This window comes from Myotis yumanensis, unplaced genomic scaffold, assembly GCF_028538775.1.
Source record: "Myotis yumanensis isolate MYYU_CA2020_CCGP unplaced genomic scaffold, mMyoYum1.0.hap1 SCAF_3, whole genome shotgun sequence".
In the NCBI taxonomy this organism is placed as follows: Eukaryota; Metazoa; Chordata; class Mammalia; order Chiroptera; family Vespertilionidae; genus Myotis; species Myotis yumanensis.
The window spans coordinates 118851340-118872364 of record NW_027223754.1 but is presented as its reverse complement, the minus strand read 5'-3'; the positions used below and the strand labels follow the sequence as shown (position 1 = coordinate 118872364).

The 21025-nt window shown below is 45.0% G+C and overlaps 1 protein-coding gene across 1 annotated transcript in view; it reads left to right on the top strand.

Moving 5' to 3' along the window:
* Positions 1-21025, top strand: part of CACNA1C (calcium voltage-gated channel subunit alpha1 C) — a 691490-nt gene that overhangs the window by 499493 nt on the left and 170972 nt on the right. Inside the window, exons 6-7 of the mRNA XM_070409470.1 lie at positions 3711-3869; positions 11084-11280. Of these exons, the coding sequence (XP_070265571.1) occupies positions 3711-3869; positions 11084-11280 (356 nt within the window). The remainder of the gene's footprint in view (positions 1-3710; positions 3870-11083; positions 11281-21025) is intronic.

The following is a 21025-nucleotide window of genomic DNA, read 5'->3' as shown; positions in this document are numbered from 1 at the left end:
ACGTGGCCCATGGTAAGTATTCAGAACATGTTAGTGAGGGTATAGGGGGTTTTGGTGTGCCAGGGAAATCCTTTACCCAATGGCTGAATCCCTACCAATGCATCTCTTCCAAGAGCTTATTTAGTCAAGGTTTGAATGCCTCTAAGGATGGGATGCCTACTACCTCTTAAAGCATCCCACACCACCTTCACATAGGTCTGTTTCTTGAACATATTTGTGTTGAATCTAAATCCATTCTGAATCCGTCCTTGTTGGTCCTAGCTCCATCACTATGGTCATACAGAATTTATCTAACACAGTTTATATCATGTAAAAATTATTGACATCACTCTCCCTACCTACGCTTTTTCCCATTCCATGAGTCTTATCTTTTCCTGACCTTTGAATGTCATGGTTTCGGATTCCTTTGTCATTTCTGTCTTCTGAAAGCAGCCTGTCCTTACAAATGTGATTTACTCCGTGTGCATTGAGTCACTAACTGTGCACTGATACAAATATTAGATGAGGCTCCGGGGGCTCTTAGTTAGGCAGGGAATAGCATTCTAGGCAGGGGGAACAACATATGCTGAGATAGGGAGGCATGAAGCCACAGAAGTTCAGACAGTTTGGTATATTATTGGAATTACTGTATAAACTAGAATCAAATGTGGTCAAACTGTGGCATGAGGCAGGTGAATTTCACCTGTAGGTGGTGGGAGTCATTGGAAGACTTCAGCAGGGGAGGAACATGTTCCAATTTGTGCTTTAGTAGACTATTCTAACTGTGGCATGAAGATTGGGCAAAACTGAATGTAGGGAGATTGTTAACCAAATGATGAACACCAAGGGGATGGAGAGGAGGAAAACGAGTCATGGGCCAGAATGTCCAAAAATTATACCAAATGGTTAACAGTGGTTATGTCTGGGTGGTGGGATATGGGTGATTTCTTTCTCCTTTTTGTTTCCCTGAGTTTTCCAATTCCTCTATAATAAGTATTTTCCATTTTTTTCTATATAGAGCACATGTTATTTATGTAGTAGAAATAATTTAGTCTAAAATAGTTCAGAATCAAACTGGCAGGACTTGATCACTGATGGAAGGAGGAGTCTGGGGGATCAGTCTCCTGATCTGGATACTCAGGTGGGCAGGGTGGCCACCAACCAAGCCCAAACAGGGGTTCTTAGGAATTCTGTGGCTTCTCTGTGGCTGAAAGGAATTCTGGGCTGCAGTGACTTCCTTTTGGCCTCTTCTCATCCCACTCAGTAGTCTCTGCCTGGGTCCGTGACACCTGAAACTTCCCGGCCATGCATATCCCTGCCTGTCTGGCAGACTCATTGCAGCCAAGCCCACCAGAGCTCCATGACAGTGGCAGCGTTTCCTTAGACTGTGTGTCACTCCTTGGTAGACACTTACCGAGCTGCCGTGTGCTCAGCACCAAGCTAGACTTAGTCATAAAATGGTCAAAGAATGGACAGTGCCATCTTCACAAAACTCAACCCGATATGAGAGACAGACAAAAATGTTAAAAAATTATTTAATGAGCAGATGATTCCAAACTGAGACTAGTGCTCCAAAGGAAGGAAGTGTTTCCAAGAGGACATGTAAGAAAGGAAACGTCTTTGGTCTGGGAGATTGGGGAAGGATCCCTGGGAAGAGAGACGCTTGGGCTGAGAGCCAAAGGGTTAAGTAGGAGGAAATATTGGAAAAGCGGTCCAGCTGAGGGAACAAGCAGCATTTGTGGCCGCCCGGTAGTGGGAGGAAGTATGGCTTGTTTGAGTCTAAAAGAAAAGTTGTCTAACCAGGAGTCCTAAGAGCGAGTGGCAGGGGATGGAAGCGGGGGGAGAGGTGTGCCGGTTGACCCTCTGGGGCCTTATAGGGCATGAGAAGAATGTCAGAATTTATTCTAAGAGCAGACCCTCTGGTTGTGGCACAGAAGAGAGTTTCCCATCCTGTGTCTCCTACAATTTTCTTGCCACCTGAGGCCGTGGCACTGGAGGCCTGATAACAAAGGCCCCTCCTTGCAGCAGACATCCCTGAAAGTTGCTTTGCAGTTCAGTTTTCAACTTTCTCATGACTTCGCATACTTTATCACTAATGTGTGTACAACGTGCTAAGTAATGGAATCATTGGGATCTGAAACATCTCGTTCTAATGGGAGGCTGCAAATTAATTCCCAGGTGAAATGATTCCACCTTTTCTCTTCCTTTATTTATTTTTTCTCTCCCAGCTTGGCTGTAGCTGTGGAGAATTCCCTTAGTTAGGCTTGTGAAGACATCCACCAGATCACAAAGTGCCAGTGACCCGCTGCGGTCTGGGGAGCGGGAGACCTAGGCTTTGTTCACCCAGGGAGGAGGGCGATGGGTGAATACAGAGGGAAGTTCCAAATGCTTAGAAAAGTGGGGCGATGTCCAATGTCCATGGTGAGTGGGGAAGTCAGACAGCGACACTGGGGTGTGATTCAGAGGTGGGGGTCCTATCATACCTGTGTGAGAGGCGGCCCACAGAAGATTTCTGCACAGCTGGCCTAGATGTAAGGCAGGCGAGCCTGCCCTTCCCCCACATCTTTCCTAGGATGTGGAGACTTGGTGCGCTCATGTTGGCAGAAGCTTTCCTAGGACTAATCTGGGGTGACTTGCCGGTGACCACCTCTTGGGCATTTGCAAATGAAAACTTGCCACATCCCCTTTAAACAAGGAGCATTCTTGGTATGTTATTTATGCTTGAGCTTATAAGTAAGGGGGTCCTTCTCCCCATAACAGTACAAACCTATAGCCCTTGGGGTGCACTGACAAGACCCATGTGCTAAATAGTTTTCCATTTACTCTTCTCCTTGAAGGGATCTGGGTACCTTAGTTTTGTTTTTTTTTATTGTGGTGATAGATAGATAGATAGATAGATAGATAGATAGATAGATATAAATTTACCATTTAACCATTTTTAAGTGTACAGTTCAGTGACACTAAGTCTATTAACATTGTGCAGCCACCACCACCGTCATCCATCCCTAGAACTTTTTTCATTTTCTCAAACTGAAATCCAATACCCATTAAACACAGATTTTCAATGGGGTTTTTGAATGAAAGGCTATAATGTTCTTCAGACTTGGGTCCTAAGGGAAGGTGGCCTGGTGAGAAATCTGTAGGAAGAGAAGTCCACCCATGTAATCCAGAGAAGGTGCCCTCAAAGCTACTTCCTCAGCCCTCTCACAGAGGTCTCACCGCCCAGAGGTATCCCAGGGTGTGAATCAGTTTCAGCAAAGGAAGTCCCACCCCCTTGATGCCCTACTATCAGGCCAATCTGTTTTAGAGCATACGGGTCAACCATAGTCTCTTGAGCGATCACCACGTCCTTGCATGGCTGCCTCTAGTCAAAGTGAGCCTCCCTGTAGGGATTCGCTGCTCCAGGAGATGAAGAGGGTAGGTTGTCTCTAAGATGGGGTGTTAGGAAACTGCATAGTTCTGGGTGAAACAACATGTTCTTCCCCTTGGATGGATAGCCCTGCTAGTCCTTTCATTTGGATTTAGCTCCAGAGAGATTTGGAGTTAGGCCAACCCGGGTGTCATTGCTCTGTCACTCAGTTTCTTCATCTAAAAAAAGGGGCTCATGGTGCAAGGAGTATGCTAAGAAGATGGCATGAGATCATGTCAGTATGGCATCCAAGACAGCACATGATTCAATAATGGAAGCTGGTGTTCTCACTATTGTCACCGTCTGTGATTTGTCATTGTAGGTCTCCAGGTGGTTCTGAATTCCATCATCAAGGCCATGGTTCCCCTGCTGCACATCGCCCTGCTAGTGCTCTTTGTCATCATTATCTATGCTATCATTGGCCTGGAACTCTTCATGGGGAAAATGCATAAGACCTGCTACAACCAGGAGGGCATAGCAGGTAAGGGAAGATGCTGACTGGCCAGCTGTCAAGAAACTTTACTGTGTTGTCACTACTTTTCATTCAGCCAGGGACACGGCCTCCACCTGACCAGCAGTGCCCAGGAAGGCCTCCATTCCAGGGCTCATTTCCAAACCATGGTTAAGGGAGAGGCAGAGATTGGTTGTCTTTTTCTCTTGATAATTTTTGTTTTTACTAAAATAGATCTCAATTACAGATAGCTAAATGCAAGCTTTGTGCAGCACTACTCAACACTGTTTAAATGAGCTGTGCGATTTGAGAAACATCTCTTAGCCAACCTTGAATATTTTAATTTAAGAATCAGAATTAACCTAAGGACGTCAATCTATGCTCTGTCAGTTCTTCAGTGTTGCTGGCCATCAAAAGTCCTTTCAGGAAAGTGGTGTTGCCTGTCACCAGCAGGTTGAGTGTTCGGGCTGATCCTGGCTCCTCTGCTTCTCCATTCCTAGGCAGAACCCTGGCTCTGTCTCATGCTGGGAGGAGGTCGGCCAGTGGTGAAACCTCTTTTCCTCCAGGAGAAGGTTTCGCTCTACCTCATGACTTCGTAGTCCTTTCCTTTTTGAGAACTTCGCTCTTGTGTTCCTTCCATAAATCAATCTATTTAACCAGCAATGCTGGCTCATTAAGCACTTCCTTGAGTAGATCTAGAGTTTCAGCCTGAGGAGTATGCTACAACTACTGTCTTAAGTTACTAAAATCTCAACTTGACATTAAAAAAACATTCAAACAGAAATTGACAAGGCTTTTTAACAGACATATAAAGTAGTTCAACATAAGAACTTGTTGAAAAATACCCCCAAGGAGTTAGTAGTGTTAAACTTCCATGATTTGTTATTTTTTTCATAACAACATCATTCATCTTAGTTTTTGGCATCTTGATAAGGAAAGGGGAACATGTCTGAAGCATTAAAGGATTGTGCACGTCTCTCAATCTACTGCCCCTCATTTCTATCAGCCCAGAATTAATCCCGTGTGACCCCTCTTGCTTTGGGGGCTGACCTACAACAGGGAGTAAAATGGATTATTCATATTCAGAAACCGAAATGGGTTGCAGAATCTGGATGATCTGATTTGATTGGCTATATTGGGTATTTGCAAGGTCGCTGCCATATGGCCACAGTCCCTAAACAAACAAAAAGCTATAAACCCATAAGCACAGTCTCACACAATGGTTTTTACTTTTTTGATGGAGAGTGTTTAATAGGAGACCATTTTTTCACTCTAGAGAGAATTTCCAAATTACTGGGACCATAATTGTATAAAATAAACTGTCATGTTAAATAACACAGAAGCCCTTTAGTATTGGAACAAACAGGCTTGCCTTTAGCTAAAATTCTGAGGTTTCAGCCTTGCCTAAAGAAATACCAAATAATGCAATGAATAATATTTTCCCCTTGAATTCAAATCCTTCCTTATGTTCAGTTTAATCTGTAGCTAGCCCCAGGCCAGTCAATTTATATTAATTCTCTGGCTTTGTTAGAGCTCATTGTGAGTCCTACTTAAGAGCTACTGTAGTATGTCTAAAGTTTATGCACTTGTACTAGTATTGAAGTGATCAATGACCGGTTTGGCCCAAACTTCTCAGGCAGTCACTGGGATGTTGAGTCTCAAAGATCCCCATCAATTCAGCAGTGGATGCTGGTGTGGCTCTCACTAACCACATATCAAATGGGAAAGAGTGAAATGGTGAAGTCCTGCCAAAAAGCCAAAGATGGCAGTCCTGCCCTGTGTACCGCTGAGCTACAGGGCACTGTTCCCAACACTGCACATGGCTCCTATCATCCTGCTGGTAAAGTGTGTTTTCTACTGGTGGCAGGGTCCTGTAAGGGCCTGTGCTACTAAGCAACCCTGAATATTAGTTGGAAGTCACTGGGCTTTGTTGAGGCCTGCAGTAGCCTCACATGGCAGGAAATGGTGGGCGTGATAGACCAGGGAGAGACAGGATGGGATACTCTGCCCCGTGCAGCTGGACAGTCTAGTGAAATAGCCCCTCAGGCCTGCTCAAAGTTTTAGTGGCCTCCTTGCTTTTAGGATAAAGACCTGAACTGGCCTCACCAATTGCAGTGGCCAATTTAGGGCCATATTATTGTCCATCCTCAGTAGTAATCAGGACCAGGAAAAGTACCCAAGACATTGCCTACTTCCTACCAGGGATGCATCAGATTATTTATGTGGTGGGTTTTACCTTCACCCCCAAGTTCACAAGGGAAGGTAGCTCCCATCACGGCAATGACCATCAGCCCTGGGAGCCAGTTTGTCAGAGGACAGACACCAAAGAAGCGCTTCTGAGAGGGGAGCCATGCGAGCTCCACCGGAAGGTGACCTTGCTCTCCATGTGGAGCCAGACTTCCTGCTGGGGAGAGGACAGAGGACAGGTGGCTGCAGGAGCCTTTCCTCCCAATACTGCAATCAGAGCTCACACACCTCCTCTTTCTGATCCTGCTGTCTGATGACAAACCCTGGGACCCACTCCATCCATCTCTCCCAACAGAACACGACACAGCTGTCCTCAGGGCCTCTCTCACCCATAGTGACGAACCCTGATGAGGAGGGAACATGTACAGGAATCTGGACATACTTGATGCTGCCAGAGGAGAAAACCAACCCTGCAGTCTTTGAAACCAATCTCATGTGCTTTCGAGAGTTTCATACCACCTTTGGAATGGGTGTTTTTTTAAAGTCCGGTCTTTGGATTGAATTAGCATGTTTTCTGCAAACTTAGATTATACAGAAGTGTTTGTGAGCCCTTGTTAAAATATTTAATGGGTCCGGTCAGTGTGGCTCAGTAGTTTAGCATGGACCCATGAACCAGGGGGTCACAGTTCCATTCCCAGTCAAGGCATATGCCTGGATTGGGCTCAGTCCCAGGTGGAGGGGTGGGGTTGCAGGAGGCAGCCAATCAATGATTCTCTCTCATCATTGATGTGTCTATCTCTCTCCCTCTACCTTCCTTTCTCTGAAATCAATAAAAACATATCTTTAAAAAAGAAAAAAGAATTGTTAATGGGATTTACATCCAATTCTTCTTTATACATTTTGAGTTTCTTTTTCAGACTGAATTTTATGTGCTTGTAAATTTTAGAATACATTGGATTTTGAGCTAAATATATAAAGAAGCTCTGGAGCCGGCCAGGTGAACCGTTATTCTCCCTCTAGGATGCCCCCACCAGTTCCCCGGAGAGGTGGCCTCAAGAGAGACAATGTTCCTCCAGTCCCTGAGGCACCTGGCAGGCGCCCCCGAGGCTCCTCCGCAGGTGCACCAGCATATGCTGGCTCCTTTTGTTTCTGGCGTCCCATCTGTTTGATGGTGCTCTGAGCCAGGTCACTCTGAATGGCTCTCCCAAACACAATAATTACCCCAGAGACTGGCAAAGAATGGGTTGGCTAAAACCTAGAAATGAAATCATTTTCATTCTATTCACTCATTAAAATTGGGGCCTAAAAAAGTAATTGGTTTTGTCTCTGGTATTTCTCCTTGGAACCCCTAACTGGCACTGTCCCAGGGTTTCATGCTCCTGTTGGTATTAACCGCTTTTTTTAAATCTCTCATAATCTGGCCTCCATTAGTTTACTTCGAACTTAATTTGGACTTTCCAGAATGACTTTACCACGCTTCACCCACATTGCTTTGTTTTTTCCTCCTCCCTCATGCCCACCGCCCCCTCACCGGGACTTCATGACCCCCCCAGAGGAAAACCAACACATTTTCCCATTAGATCTCATTTCCCCTCACCCTCCAGAGCATGTCACAGGACCTGCTGATTTGTGTGTTCACATTTTTCAAGTGCTCCCTTTACTGCTTTTTATAGATATCTATTTTTACCAGATCATCACTGCTTCTTAATTGTTCTCATATCTTTCTTTCTTTTTTTTCTGTTGTTCAAGACAGACTTAAATCAAAATAGCAGAGTGGCCCTTGAGCTTTTAGATGATCTTTCTGAATCTCAGCCCTTTCTCTTTTAGTAATGAGATCATTTCCCCTTCATGCTATTTCTTTTCAACATACATTTGTAAAACCCCGAACTGTGTTTTTCTTTCTTGAGGACACTCAGAACTCACTTTCCTTATTTCTGCTTATTTCAGGGGTTGAGAAAAGCTGTCAGATTGGCAACCACAGTGCAAAGATTAATACTATCTTAATTGCACTAAAAAGCAAAACGGGAAAAGGAGATGCAAAATTTCCCTCTATGTTCCCTTCTCTTTCCATCCCATCTCTCATATTATTCCAGCCCTTTCATAACAGAGACTGAACATGTTCTAGGAAGCCATCACTAGCATGGGCAAGAACACAGCTGAGTTTATGATCTATTCAGTCTCTCAACTCTCATTTTTTTACATATGTATTATCCACTTTTTCTTTAACTTTCCAGGTTTGGTATTCACTTTTCAGTTCTCCTCCTTTTATAGTCTCCCCTTGTTTAAGCTCACATTCAAATCTCCAAGGATTTCGAAATTTGAAGTCACAAAAAATTGACTGGATTTCAGCTGTATGAACAGAGCGCCTTGGGAGCCAGCGTCCAGAGTGGGAAATGATGAGGACACTCATTTTCTGAGACAGCTCAGGGACCAGTGATGCAGGCCTCTTCACCTGGGTCATATCACAGACACCCACGTACAGCCTAAAGCACCAGGCCAAGAATAAGCCAGAAGTAGCACTATTCACAATAGCCCAAACCTGGAAACAATCCAAATGCCCATCAGCTAGCAGTGGTTGGCAAACTCATTAGTCAACAGAGCCAAATATCAACAATACAACGATTGACATTTTTTTTGAAAACCAAATTTTTTAAACTTAAACTATATAGGTAGGTACATTGTTATTAACTTAATTAGGGTGCTCCTAAGGCTTAGGAAGAGCCACACTCAAGAGGCCAAAGAGCTGCATGTGGCTTTCGAGCCGCAGTTTGCCGTCCATGGAGCTAGTGGATAAACAGACAGTGAAATGAACATGTATATGCAATTTCTAGAGAGGCAAGCTATAGAGATGGAGTGCAGACCAGGTTGGTAGGGCAGGAGCAGGGACTGACTGCAAACAGGCACACAGGAATTTTGGAGGAGGATGGAAGTGTTTTAAAATGAATTGTGGTGATGGCTGCACAACTATGTAAATTTACTAAAAATAATTGAGCTGTGCATTTACATTCATGGACTGGAAGAAATGTAAATTATATCTCAATAAAGTAACTAAAAAGAGAGGGAGAAAAGAAAAAAAAGCCAAGAAGACACAATCCAGCATATATTTCCAGCCATGCTGCTCAACTCCATTCTCTTAAGAATTATCTTAGTTATGGATTACCATTCTCTTCCTGTCTTCCTTTTGGGAGTGAAATTTCTAATTTGAAGCCACAAACCAAGAAACAACAAACCAGCCATCTTCAATACTGAAGTACTAGACACTGTGATTGTTTTGATACATATGGAAATCTCTAAATGAAGAACTGCAAGTAAATTCACTCTCTGGGACCATATTTTCCCTGTTGTCAGAAGCAATCATTTGGTTGTCAAGTCTACCATGCTTATTGCTGTTACTTTCTGCAAGCATGGGACAATGTCCTTAAGTTCACACGATTACCTTCCTCAGCTGGGGCCAAGCCTTTCTCAGCATTTCCCTATTCTTTTACTACAATAGAAATTCTTAAATAAATCAAGTCTTATTTCAAACGACTAGTGATTTCTGCACCAAAAATATAAACCTCGTCTTAATTTATTGGTTTTTAGTAGCTGTTCCCAGCATGTGGAATTAGCCCAAGCATTATCTGTAGCCACAGATGTTGAACTGTTTTCTGAAAAAGCCCTGTCCACACCTACTGAGTATTCTCCCTGTCACCCACTGCCCCTCTATCTTGAGTAGAGGTCAGAAAACGATTCTTTTCTTCTGAAAGGTAGGAATGCTGGTGAGCAAGGGCAGTGGTGCAAGGTTCCACTTGACCTGCGTAAAACACAGGCCACAGCGGTGCACTTAGGTTATAATAAAGACAGCTGCAGGCGGTCCTCTCCCCGCAGTCAGGGTTCACTTATCCTTCACCGAGGTAAGGCTTGCACCACAGAGTGACTTGCATCCCTGCTGATGCATCATGTAACACCTATGGACTCTCCTATAGTCTCAAAGTACGACGGGATGGGATCTGTTGGCTAATTATGTGGAATAGTCTTCCAGTCAACACGCTCTCACTTGAAACTCTGCTATTTCGATGGAAATACCCCCAAAATAAGAAAACATGGACTTCCTTCATTTTCCAGGATACCTTCCACTCAGAGTGGTTCCATCATCATTATTTTTTGATTGACCATTTGACTATGATACTGATGTGCTACAACAGAATGTGCCATGTCCCTACTGTCTTTGAAATCGATTACTGGGCTTAAAATGACATTTTACAACAATTGGTTGAAAGTACTAACATTCTAAGCCAGTGATGGCGAACCTATGACATGCGTGTCAGAGGTGACACGCGAACTCATTTTTTTGGTTGATTTTTCTTTGTTAAATGGCATTTAAGTATATAAAATAAATATCAAAAATAAAAGTCTTTGTTTTACTCTGGTTGCAAATATCAAAAAATTTCTATATGTGACACAGCACCAGAGTTAAGTTAGGGTTTTTCAAAATGCTGACACGCCGAGCCCAAAAGGTTCGCCATCACTGTTCTAAACCAACAGCCTAAATGAATACCTAGTTCCTTATGGTGTTTTAATTCATATACAGGGGACAAATGAAAACTTTTTTTTCCCATTACCATTGTGTGGTGGTTTTACCTATCCCATCAATCTTATCTTATAACTTTCCTCTCTGACTTGCCAATTTTTTTTCTCTGCCCATCTCTCCCTCCCTTCTGCCCATCTCCTCTCCCTCTATGTGTCCCCACCTTATGCATCCCCCTCCCCTCTATGTGCCCCCTCTGTGCATCCCCTCCCCTCTGTGCATCTCCCCCCCCCCCTCTATCCATCCCTCTCTCCTCTGTACATCCCACGCTCTGTGAATCCCCCTCCACTCTATGCATCCCCCCCTCTGTCCATCCCCCCTCTCTGCATCCCCCCTTTGTGCATCTCCCCCTCTCTGTGCATCTCCCCGCTCTGCTCTGTGCATCTCCCCCCCTCTGTGCATCTCCCCCCTCTGTGCATCTCCCTGCATTGTGTATCCCCCTCCCCTCTGTGCATCTCTGCCCTTTATGTGTTCCCCCTGGCCATTTGAGATGTTCCAGCGGAAGATGATCCCTCCCCTTGTGCTCTGGAGACAGGCCATGGACGGCAGTGTCAGAATGGCACTGTGTGCAAGCCTGGGTGGGATGGGCCCAGGCACGGCATCACCAACTTCGACAACTTCGCCTTCGCCATGCTCACGGTGTTCCAGTGCATCACCATGGAAGGCTGGACAGACGTGCTATACTGGGTACGTAGCTTGCGATGGGCAGCGGCAGGGAGTCCGGAAAACTTCAAGGTTCCCTTCCCTTGACATCTCCCTTGTTTACCTCCCACGACTTTGATGGAGAGGCTGATGAATATCTTTGATTTCTTTCAGGCCTTTCCTGAGAGACAAAGCAAACACTCACACTCCCTGTGACAAGACTCTCTTTGCCACCAGCCTCAGAGAAATGCCACCTTTCAGTGTGTGCTACGCTTTTCTAGTAAGAAACATGGCAGGCGTAACACAGGATCCCATTCACTCCTCTCTCACTATTGGGTTTTTCTCTTCTTACTATTGTCTTGCCTCTGTCCCCAAAAGATACATCATTTATAATTTTTAGACAGATCGTTTATAATTAAAGAGAAACATCAAGCCTGGTCTTCTAAAAAGAAGCCATTTTAAAAAATATATACTTTTATTGATTTCAGAGAGGAAGGGAGAAAAGAGAGATGAAAACATCAATGATGAGAAAGAATCATTGATTGGTGGCCTCCTGCACACCCTACACTGGGGATCGAGCCCACAACCCTGCCATGTGCCCTGACCAGGAATCAAACCGTGACTTGGTCAACGCCCAGTCACTGAGCCACACCGGCCAGGCAGAAGTCATTTTTATTGAATGGTGTAGCGTTACAGCATGCTATTATATTCTTATTTCTCACAGTAATCTTACCTATCATATGAAAATAGTCAAGACAAAAACATTGCTGGCTTTCTTAGTGGTAACGAAACACGCTGGTGCTTATGTGATGCATATTTAGAAACTATACTTCTTAAGTGTCAGCCAGTCGACAGGAAATCTTTAAAATCTTTAAAAATCTTTTGCCCCTTTCCTTGTCCATCAGCCAACACTACTTTGCCACCTTTGAGCCACTGATAGGGATTTTGGTGCAGCCTATCCCACAGGCAAATACACACATCATGTCTGAGCGGTCTCCATTTGGCAGAGTTAAATCCATTATTTGTAAAAACTCCAGGAAACATAATTCTTTATAGTATCTCCTATTTTAGCAGGAAATGATTCACCAGAATCCAGGGTTGTTCTCCAACATTTGAGTGAAAATGCTTGTTCCATTCTTGAAAAAACCATCTCACCTAGCATTTTGCAAACAGTCATATGTATTTGGCCATCCTGAAAGCCATGTGAGAGCCTGCTTAAGGAACAGTGTCTGCACACTAAAGCATGGAAGAGGGGTGATGCCTCCCCATCAAGCAGAGCTGCCAGACAGGCAGGAACTAATGCCATGAGGGTTGCTAACCTCTTTCTGAATCAGAAAAGTTTGTAGCAACATGGAGATGTGATATAGGGTATTGTATCCTCTAAATTTTTTATAAGCATCATGTTCTATTGATTTCAAACCTCGTTTCCCCAGTGTTTTTATGTTGTAGTGGACATGCTGAAACCCAGTGTTGCTATGAAATTGCACCTCTCTGCAAATGACTACTTGAAACTTGCCTGAGCACCTTGTACCCAGCAAACATTTACTGAGCATTCCTTGCATGCCAGGGGTGCCCCTACGGACTGAGAATTCAGACTGAAAAACATCCAGTTCAGACTGAAAAGCTCAGTCTAGGGCAGTGATGGCGAACCTTTTGAGCTCGGCGTGCCAGCATTTTGGAAAACCCTAACTTAACTCTGGTGCCGTGTCACATATAGAAATTTTTTGATATTTGCAACCAGAGTAAAACAAAGACTTATATTTTTGATATTTATTTTATATACTTAAATGCCATTTAACAAAGAAAAATCAACCAAAAAAATGAGTTCGCGTGTCACCTCTGACACGCGTGTCATAGGTTCGCCATCACTGGTCTAGGGAAACACTAAATTTCAACTGAATGATGGCTACACAACCAGAACACGTGCTGGGAAAGTTGCTGTGTTGTCATACTTTCAAAAGAAGATGAAAGCCAAATCAACCCTTCCTCAAACTAAAATGAAACTTTGAAAATATTTTCTAAGGCCTATATTGAATAAAAACTGATTTTAAATGATTTGTACAAAGAGAGGGATTGAACTTATTATACTTAGGCAAATTTATTTCACTTAGCAAAGTTGATCAAATTCCCAAGTGGTCCTAAGGACAGAAGCATCCTTTTTCAGATGGGCAGTTTGGAACTGCGTATGGAATGGTGCCTTGGAGCCTCATCAGGTGGAGCTTCAAATCCATGCCTTAAGTTGCTATGGAAACACCTTTAATGGCAGCAACTTGAGGGCAGGGTAGTGGTGGGTGAGTGTGGGGTTGAGGGGAATAGGTATAATTTACTTTGCTAATGGCCCTGATGTATTTTTGTGATCTTCCTTCATTGCTTCCCCCCTCTCCCCAACCACAACTCACTGATACCCCACCAGCCAGATGTGACCCAAAGAAATACTATCGTGATGACAACCGAGTAGGGAATGAGAACAAGCACACAAATGCAACTACCAATTTTCAGCAGCTGTGTTGTGCTTTCTCCCCTGGGGTGTGTGTGATAGAGCTCAGGCTGGAAATGGGAAAAGTGTCAGAGGTGAAGAAACAATCCCAGGCTCATGGGACATGCCTCTCTGATTTTCCCAGCACCTTTTTGAAATGGCCATGTTATGTGTGTGTGTATGTGTGTGTGTGTGTGTGTGTGTGTGACTGTGTGGGGGTCACACACACAGTCACACACACACACACACACACACACACACACACACACACACACACACATACCTAAAGCTGAAACAGAGCCTCGTACTTGGATATTCATGATGGAGGCACCTCCCAGCCCAAAGCTCCTGGCTTTCAGATAATTTCTCTGATTGCTTTGACCTTCCTATGGCCATTTCTTTCTTCCTTCCTTCTTCCTATTTTTCCCTCTTTCTTCCTTCCCCTTGAGCATTCCTCCTCCTTGCCTCTAGTCTGTATCTCTAAACCCACAGACTCTCAAATCTCAATGTGCTTTAGTATAACATGGAGCTTTCTAAAATAAAGATGCCAAGACTTCCCTCAAGCCATTGGATTAGAAGCTCCAAGTTAGACCCAAGAATCTGCATTTTGAAAGCTCCCCGTGTGATTCTGATGCTCAAGCTGGAGTTTGAAAACCCCTAGAAGTCTAAACTATTGAATTTGAATGGTGCTGTTTTGGTGCCCTGAATTTGAACCAGTCTAGGGAGATAGTTTCCATAGTAATTGGGGAAGTAGGGACCTCTACTCAGAAGAATGAATTTCTCTTAAAGTCCAAGGGACAAGTCTAGAGGACATGGGAGGGAGCAATCCAGATTTTCAAGTATGGCAGTGAATGGAGACCCCAGGGCTGGGTTCCTTCTGAACCACCAAACAGCAGGGAGAGACTAGATCATTGCAGCACTAAAGAAGCCAATGATTCAATCACTAGATACCACCTTGGATAGAAGGGAGTTAGAAGGTCACCAGTAGCATACAGTAGGCACCTGCCTTCTGCTATGGAAGATACTGAGTCTATTTCTCCTTTTCTCTAACATTCATTATTTTATCTTCTTGTTGTGATTTTGAAGAGTTAGTGCACTCAAAGTAAGATCAAACTTGAATATTTCCTCAGCTATTAAACTTTGGCCATACACTAGGTCAAGGCCCCAACTAGCTGAACAATTAGCTTAAAACATTTCCTGTGCCTAGTGCCCGTTCTAGAGATTTGTAGATGGCTGGGTATGGGGATTTGGAAACTAAGACAAAACTCAGGTGTGTGTTTAGGGGTATGGTTTCCTTGGGCAATGGCTTCTTAAGCCAAAGCCTCTCCGTTTTCTCCCAGAATGTTCACACCTCTTATGAACTTGGGTGGGAGGGGAGAGGACGGTGATCACATAAAAAGTGCGGCAGGGAGGAATTTAGGGTTGTATGGTATGACCATTGGTTTCTGATTCTACTTCCAGCTGTGTTTGGTTTTTTTAACCTAATGTCCCTAGCCTTCTACATATAATTCAAGACTACTTTCCTTATACGGTTTAGCCAGGTGCCTTCCTGAAGATATAAGAGGCTGCCAGATCAAGATGATCTGCAGGGTTCTCCTATTAGGGTCAATTTGAAACTCTGAGCATTATCCCTTCCACATTGTAGCCAGGTCACGATTAAATAGATAAATATCAATCAGTTATCTGCTCAGTGCTGACTTTGTGCCCAGCACTTGAAATAGCTCCATCCATGCTCATGGCACACAGAATAACGTGGCCACTGAACTGGAGTTCGGAACCCTCAGAGAAGGTCACGTGTGAGAATTGTGCAAAAGGGAGGCAGCAGTGAGAGCCCGCACCACAGAAGATTACAGAATAATTCTTCATCAAGAGGATGATGTTGACTTCTGCTCCCCCAAAGCCCTTCTGATCTAGGGCCCCTAAGAATATGGCAGACTGTGGGCACAGTAGAAAACACTCTGGTCTATGTTTTCCAGACTCCTGCTCCTCCCCACCCTGCCACCATTGGGGTCACCATTACCCACCACCCATTGCCCCATCCACTGGTTTCTCCATGATCAGTGCTTCCACTGATTTAAAAATATTAGCAATTGTGCTTTTAAATAAGATTAGAAAGAATACTTAGTGAGAAATCATGTAAAGGAAATATTTTAGAATCACAAAGAGTGTCTTCTGTAGGGTCTGGATTAGTTTGGGTTCAGCAGGAGACCTTGGGAACAAGTAGCACGTTTTGACTTTTCACAAGTCAGTTGTTGACACTGCACTCTGTCTTGTCATTCCAGTACATGTCTGCCCATGCTGGGAAGATATTCCTACTGATATCTCATCTCTGGTCTCAGTGCTGCTGAAACACCCCTTGTTTATGACAAAGGCCTTTTGCATTCAGGCAGGTTGTAACTCAGGTTTTACTCTGTTTTTCTCCCCTCCTCCATGGTTTCTTCAAAAGGCCACCTCTTTTCACTAAATATAGAAACTGAGTCTCTGAAGGCATCAGGAAAGCTGAACGGTGGAGCTGGATTCTCTTGATGACCTAGCAGTCATTCTAAGTCAAGAGTTGAGAAAAAAATCCTCCAGTGACCGATAAACAGTATTCTCGGTTCTAACAGGTACCAGAGTAGAGAAGGTGGTAGGTCCTACTTAGGACCCTGTGGTGTTTAATTTGGAATCTGTCTCAGAGTGTTACCCACTTACCCAGCTTTAAACAGAGAATCTGTTATCTAAACTGTAAACTGTTGGTTCATAAACATATCAAGAAAGAGAATTAGCCTATCTCAAAGTTATTATTTATTTACTTATTGGGTTTCATTTTATTCATTTCACTGGTGTTAGGTGAGTCCTTACTATTCAGTAAGGCCTGAGTAGGGCCTGGGGTGGGGCTGGTGGGGAGAAGAAGGCCTGCTCTCAAGGAGTTTATGATCTAATTAGAGACACAGGGGCCACACAAAGAAATTTGTCCTAACAATGCAGGGCAACAGAGAGAGCAGGGAGAGCATTGCAAGGGGATCGGGACCAGGAACAGGTGGGATTTTGTTGGCCTTGAGCCTGAATGAGGAGCAAGAGGGCTCCTCTGCCTGGGAGAACAAACTTTGTAACAGTTCAGGAGATTGAAGAGAACTGGGTTTCAGCTTCTCTCAACAGACCCAAGAAATAGCTCTGCTGCCCAGGTGCTATCACCAAGTGTTTAAAGTATCAATTGGGGGTCTAGTCACAGGCATCAGACTTGGCCCAGGCCTGGTGGCTGCTCAGCGACAACAAGCATGTCTTCTGCCCCCTACACATGTCTTCTGTCCTCTCCACGGCTCCTGACCTTCCCCGGGAAGTCAGTGCACAATCCCATCTGAGTTGAGGGATTTTAAAAAAGATATTGTAGATGGAGGGCTTACCTTCTCTGTGTTAGGAGCCCATGGGTGTCTTTAACATGCAAACCAGGCTTTTTACTGCACTCCGAGGCTCGAACAGGTTTTCTGTGCAGAACAATGAGCAGGCGTGGGGGCAGAAAGGAGTTAGGTGAGACCTGTTATCTGCTATGCTGCTCTCTCAGTGACCGTGGGTGGATACCCCATATCCCAGCAAACAAGGTGACAAAGGTCACGAGTAGTCACAGATTTATCGAGTCTTTGCTCAGGGCCCTGGCATTTTTGGCAGCAGCAAACCCTGTCCTCTAATGACACTGTATAAAGTGCTGTGACTTTTATTGGTTTACACCTCCTGCCTTTGTTGGCAAGTGACAGCCTCTTTTGGCATTAGCTGTAACAGTCAATCTCTTCAGATTCATGGTGCCTATGCCAAGCCTTACAGAAGAAAGACACTGCTTGAAAACCCAGAGAAATCAGCTAATATTGAGAGTGGCCTAGAGGGAGTAGTGGCCAAGAGGTGTTCCTGCTGTTTTTTCTTTTGGGGGCGGGCGGGGAATATACATTGATTTAAGGTTGGATTCCTGTCAAGGAATTAGATTGAATGGTTTCAGAAAAGTCTTCTGTATTTTCATTCAGCATTGCCTTTGTCCACTGATTCTGGGACTAGTGAGCTGTGTGTTTCAGCAAAGGCAGGTCACGTGTCGCTGTTGGCCCTGGAGGCACAATGCTGTGGACGGTGCACATCGGGAGGTCTCTCCACGCGCCTTCCCTAGGAAAGTCAGAACACTGCTGTGTTGCAGGCCTAAGAAACAACTAGCTTTCTTGGTTAGAAAGGATCTATCCTTTTTCACCTCTAAATCAGGGTGTCAGCCATCTGGGTCATTTTTTGAAAACGTGACTGTATTTATTCTCTCTTCTAAATAGCTCCATTAGAGCTGATTTAAGACATCGATCTCATCTCCAAGCATTGCCCTACTTCAGAGCCACTCAGCATTGTCAGTGCTCTACCCAGGCCGCCCCAAAAGTAGGTGGCCTAGAATAAAGAAGAGAAAGTAAGAGGGGAAACAAAGGAGCTCTCTTCTCTCTGGCCAGAGCCAGGCGACCAGAGAACCCCTCTTGTGGTTGTTGAGCATTGCCCACTAAGGGGGTGCTGGGCTCCTAAGGCCACCTTGGAAGCTCGCTAATCTCTCATTTGTCCTCCTACCCCTCACCTACTATTCCGTCTGAACCTCTGAAAGAACTCTCCCACAGCCGAGGAAGAAGACAAAGCAGAAAATAGGGCAATGGGGAGAGGATGTGGCCCTGGCTGTGGGGAATCTATGGGTCCTGAGTGCATCTGTGCAATACCTATGGGTGATGTTGTCTGTAGCTCCATTCACTTGAGGTTATTAATGATTTTGAAAGTCACTTACCTTGTGTATGGCACAGAGGACAAGACATTCAAACTAAAAACAAGGGCCCAAGGACATCTCCAAGGCTCACGAGTGTGTTGACTCATCAGAGCTGTGGGGCCTGGAAGACTATTTTCTGTCCGTTAAGTGGTCACAAAATTTAGGGAGTATGAGGAAGCAGTCAGGAGAGATTTCATTTCAAGGAGCCAACCAGCCCTGCCTCCCACTCACCCTTCTCCCGGGCTCCAGAGGCAGCTCTATAAGGGTGAACTGGTGAGCATGCCATTGCCTCCTGGAACTGCCTGTTCCCAGCGGTCTTGTTCTGAGGGAGCTGAGATCTGGGATTCAGGAGGAGCAAGGGAACTTCTTCAGAACAGAGTCCTTGATCCCCTACCCCCACTTGGGGAAGCTCTGCCCTAGGGTTAGCACAGAACAAGCTGGCTGGTCAGTCACACGGTCAGAACAGCCGTGAGATTGTACGTAGTGTGCTGTGTGTATGTGCCTTTTCTCTGGTGAGAGTCCACAGTTCTCTTCAGCCTTCTCTGACCTCCCCACCCTCCCAAAAGAGAAAAGATGTACTAAATTAAGGAAAAAGAAAGGACCTCTCTGACCTTCATCGGCAGGACTTAATCTAAGAGAGGAAAGGTGGGACACCCAAGACTTCACCTGACCTTGCATCGGGGTCCATAGACGCCTCCTCACAGATGCCCCCTCCCATCTCAGGCTGCTTCTAACCCAGTGGCTCTCACTGTGGCGCAGAACACATGTCTTACACATGGTAGGCACTCGGTACATACTTGTTGAACAAATAGGGACTCTTACCAAGACTGCTACCAAGAATAATAGAAGGATGATGTCACCATGCCCATAAGAAAATGTGACATACAGACGCTGGTATCACATGACCATCACTGCCATCATTATGTGGCCTGTGGTCCACCAGCTCACTGTGGTTCTCACGCTTTTCTCTTTCCTAATCTCCTTCCACCAACCCCGCCACTGCTTGAATTAGTGCAGTTTTGTTTTCCTCCTGGCAGTGAAGATGTTACTGGACTTCCTTCTGCTGGCTTGGTTTCCTATCAGCCTTGGTGCAGAAAGTCACCTGGTTAAAGGAGGCTCCCAGCTCCCTGCAATGGGGCAGCTCTGACTCACGGGGACCTCTCTCCCTGCCTCCTCACTGCTGCTGTTGTGTTGCACATTTTATGGCTCAGCCACTGGGAAAAGCCTCCATCCCAGAACCAGGATGGCTGTCCAGTTGTAGGCTCTATTTTCAACAACTGCCAAGTTCCTAGGAAAGCCCCATTTCCACCACAGGATGATATGCCCTCCAGGCTCCCTCCTACTTCTGCTTCCCTTGCCCAGCCTGGCCCTGCTTGTTCTCATGCCTCACAAGCCACTCTTGCCTTTTGGGCTCCAATAACCCTGCATGTTTACCTCTACAACTGCATTCACCACCTTGCATTGTGGTTGCCTTTTATTGATCTGTTCCCCCTTCAAGCCCAGGCTTCCTGACAGCACAGTGCCTGGCACATATCAAGCTCATTCATTCACTCAACAAATCTTTACTGAGCACCTGCTGCCTGCAAGGCATTGTTCTAGGCCAGTGGTCGGCAAACCTCGGCTCGAGAGCCACATGCGGTTCTTTGGCCCCTTGAGTGTGGCTCTTCCACAAAATACCACATGCGGGCGCACACGTACAGTGCGATTGAAACTTCGTGGCCCATGCGCAGAAGTCGGTTTTCGGCCTGGGCGAGTCTATTTTGAAGAAGTGGCGTTAGAAGAAGTGGGGGGTGTCGGTCGGTCGGGCAACAGGAGACGCGGTGCAGGCGGGCTGCGGGATACACAGCGCGGGGGAGGTATATTGTTTTGAGGTACATTTGCTGAGGTCGACCCCTTCCAACTCTCCCATCCACACTCGCCTATCTGAAATAAGTATACAAGACAAGTGTGGATGGGAGAGTTGGAAGGGGTCGACCTCGGCGAACGTACCTCAATCAGATTGAGGACGTTTTTAGCAAAGGCCAGCTTAGGAGTACCCTAATTAAGTTAATAAAAATGCGTAAATTATAAGTTAGAAAGTGATAAGCACTATGTAAAAAACAGCAGGGTGTGTGGAGGTGTGAATGATCAATAAACTTGTATTAAGTTGAGTTAAATTTGGCATGGTTCAGTGACATTGTTGAGAATTCTTCTTTTCCTCCCTGACCCAGTTTAACAAATGACCCCCACACCCTTGACATAATTTTTGTACTTTGCACCATGACTACATTTGGTAGATTTCTCTAACCAAAGTATGGTAACCCCAGATAAATATTAATAGATTTGCAAAGAATATATTGGTAGGTAACACTTTTACCAGTCAGATTAGGTAGGTCACTTGTCAATCTTTTTATTCACAGCAAGCAAAGAACATATTTGTCCAGCATTCATACTCAGGGCCCCTGAGGGCAGCACTGTCCCAGCACACCTGGAGCTCATTTCAGACACCTGGCGGTGGTCAGCGAACTTCAGCCTGCTTTAGGATCACCTGGGTGATTAACATGGGCTCATTGAATTCTCTAAATTCT